The sequence below is a fragment of the Mus pahari genome, chromosome 13 (genome assembly GCF_900095145.1).
Source record: "Mus pahari chromosome 13, PAHARI_EIJ_v1.1, whole genome shotgun sequence".
NCBI classification, from domain to species: Eukaryota; Metazoa; Chordata; class Mammalia; order Rodentia; family Muridae; genus Mus; species Mus pahari.
The window spans coordinates 20,641,333-20,644,079 of record NC_034602.1 but is presented as its reverse complement, the minus strand read 5'-3'; the positions used below and the strand labels follow the sequence as shown (position 1 = coordinate 20,644,079).

Genomic DNA, 2,747 nt, shown 5'->3' with positions numbered 1-2,747 from the left:
GAGAGAGAGAGAGAGAGAGAGAGAGAGAGAGAGAGACTCAATATTATTTCAAATGCATCTTGCTTATAAAGAACTGGAGCATATGTTGTGTTTTTCTATGAAGAGGCTTCATAGAGGCTAGCCCTTTTGGACCAAGACCGTGACCTTGGTCTCAAAGCTTCCTCCTAGTCCAGCATTACTCTGGTGGCCTCTGACCAGCCTCCCCAGACCCTGTAGGAAACTGAAATAATAGAAGCTGAAGTAAAGGGACAAAACTAAGTAGAACTTTGAAGAAGGGGCAGAGAAAATGTCAGAGGAAGGAAATGATCAGGGCTAGAAGAGTATCTTGTAATTCTAGTGAAACAAAATATGCTCTTTGTAGACATGAATGTCCTCTCGTGACCATTATAAAGCAAAGCTGCAGAAATTCTCTCAAGACCTTTGAGTGTATGGTCATTTACTAAGAAGCTGTACTTGTGGCAGGAGATATGGTTCACTTATTAAGTGTACTGTTCCTCTAGAGGACCAGGGCTCAATTTCCAGCACCCACATGGTGGCTCACAACCATCTGTGATGTCAGCTCCAGGGGAATCTCATACTCACTCTGGACTCCATGAACACCAGGTATGTGTGTGTGGCACACAGACATATGCACAGGCAAAATACCCATACTCACAAAATAAATAAATCTTTTAAAACTTAAAATATGATGTTTGTGAAAAAGAAATTGCATGTAATTTTGGCTGTATCCATTTGCTTATGGTTGTTAACAGAATAAAAAATTCAGAATTATAAATATGTTATTCATAGGAAACATTAGGAAAATTATATATAATGATAACTGACTAGTATTGCCTTTCCTATTATATAGCAGAAGCACTCACAGGAGCCTATCTTCCTGCATACCTGGTTTCCCTTTTTACCTGAATTGAGCAGGAGCCCTTGATGAAGAGCCAACTATTCAGAGGTCCCGCTGCTATCTAGGTTTATAGACAGTGACCTCATCATGTTCAGGGCCATTACCTGATCTGTATAAGGTACTTGGCATGCTGAAGAAATTAATACATCCTGTATTTGTGACCACTGTCCACACGAAGAAGTGTTTCTGCTCTCCAAATACAAGCGGTTCAGGATCCCAGTGATCATGGTAATGTAGTTCCTGATTTCCATGTAACTTCCCACCAGCTGGAGAGTAGACAGGTTTTCCAGAATGGAGTTATATCTGATGAAAACACAGAACTATGATGATGATTTGATGGTATTGTAAAACTTTACTCTGCCAAAGGGGGGATGGAGTTTTTTCTTAAGTAGGTAGGAAGATGATGTGAGGGACAGGTGGTCTCTCTAGGGAAACTTGAAACACAATAAGACATGATACTAAAATCCTAATAACATGTCACTTTTGATTAGAATTGAAAACACACAAGATGTCAATCAGGTGCCAACCAACATATGAGCATCACAACAAATGAAAGTATGTGGCCCAGAGCCAAAGACACATTAGCTAGAGCTGCCTGAGGTAGAGCAGGAAGCCTAACCATTAAAAGCTCATAGTGTATAGACCCAAATTAGAGTGGAAATGGACAATATATTTGTAGCTGAGTGTAAGAGCACAAGTCTATGTCTTCAGATTTTAATAATTGGGCATTTTACTTATTTATGAATGCAACATTAATGTCTTGGACCGAGCTCTGTGCATAAGGCCAATGCTTCTTCCAGCCCTTGCTCTACACTGTCATTGTTCAATGACAGCAAGACATCATTTGCTTAAATAACTCAGCCTGAATTTCCAAAAGTAAAACAAACTCCAAATAAATAAATATGCTCGGTGAGCAATGAATCACATACCAAATACAGATGACATACAAATGACTAAAGACTGTAGGAAGCAAATTAGAGAACCACAATGAGTCTGAGCAGAAACAGCACAGATTGTACAGCTATGGATAATGTGTTTAATAGCTAATAAACATATATACAAAATACCAAGTAAACACAAACAGTCACAGTAAAACCTTGAAGAGGGGCATATACCCAGAGAGACATATATAAAAGATCCAGTTTTCAATGAAATCTTATGGGACTACCAAAGAAACTTAAAGTTCAATCTAACACAGGAAAAATAACAGACAAGAGAAACTTCCCATGGGAGCCAAATGATGGACCAGACAGAGACTTCAAAGCAGGAATATGTTCAAAGAACTACAGAAAACTAATTTTGAAGATTCAATAAAGGTATTATGGTGACTAATCAAATATAGAATAGCAATAAAGAAAAGCTATAAATTTGCTATAAAATCAAATGAGATTTCTAGAGCTAAAGGTACAATAGCAATAATGAAATTCACCACGGAGTCTGAAAAGTCAATTTGGGAAAAACAATTGGAGACAGAACAATAGAGATGATGGGTAATGAGCAGGAAGAGAGGAGGAGAATGAGTAGAGATGTTTAGAAATGCTGGATGGCAAGTTCATAAATTAAAGCTTCCCTTTCTTAAATTCATATAAAATATATATAAAATGCATGGTTGAGTCTATAATGGGCAGGGGTATGGTATAATAGTCACAGCCTGAAAATAAATCTGGGATGAATCTTTGGAATGATGACATGATCCTGTACAGCAAGTGGAATCTACTGAAGGCAACCAAAGAAAAAATTAATATACCTTATGTTGCCTCTGATGTACACTACATCCTTCCTTTTTCCTCCTATTCTTTTTTATTATTATTATTATTATTTTCTTTATTTACATTTCAAATGCTATCCC

The 2,747-nt window shown here is 37.4% G+C and overlaps 1 protein-coding gene across 1 annotated transcript in view; it reads right to left on the bottom strand.

Annotated features, from left to right (window-relative positions):
- Pkd1l1 (polycystin 1 like 1, transient receptor potential channel interacting) overlaps positions 1–2,747 on the bottom strand; it is a 131,776-nt gene that overhangs the window by 63,904 nt on the left and 65,125 nt on the right. Inside the window, exon 21 of the mRNA XM_021211181.1 lies at positions 1,003–1,201. Coding sequence (XP_021066840.1) covers positions 1,003–1,201 — 199 coding nt within the window. The remainder of the gene's footprint in view (positions 1–1,002; positions 1,202–2,747) is intronic.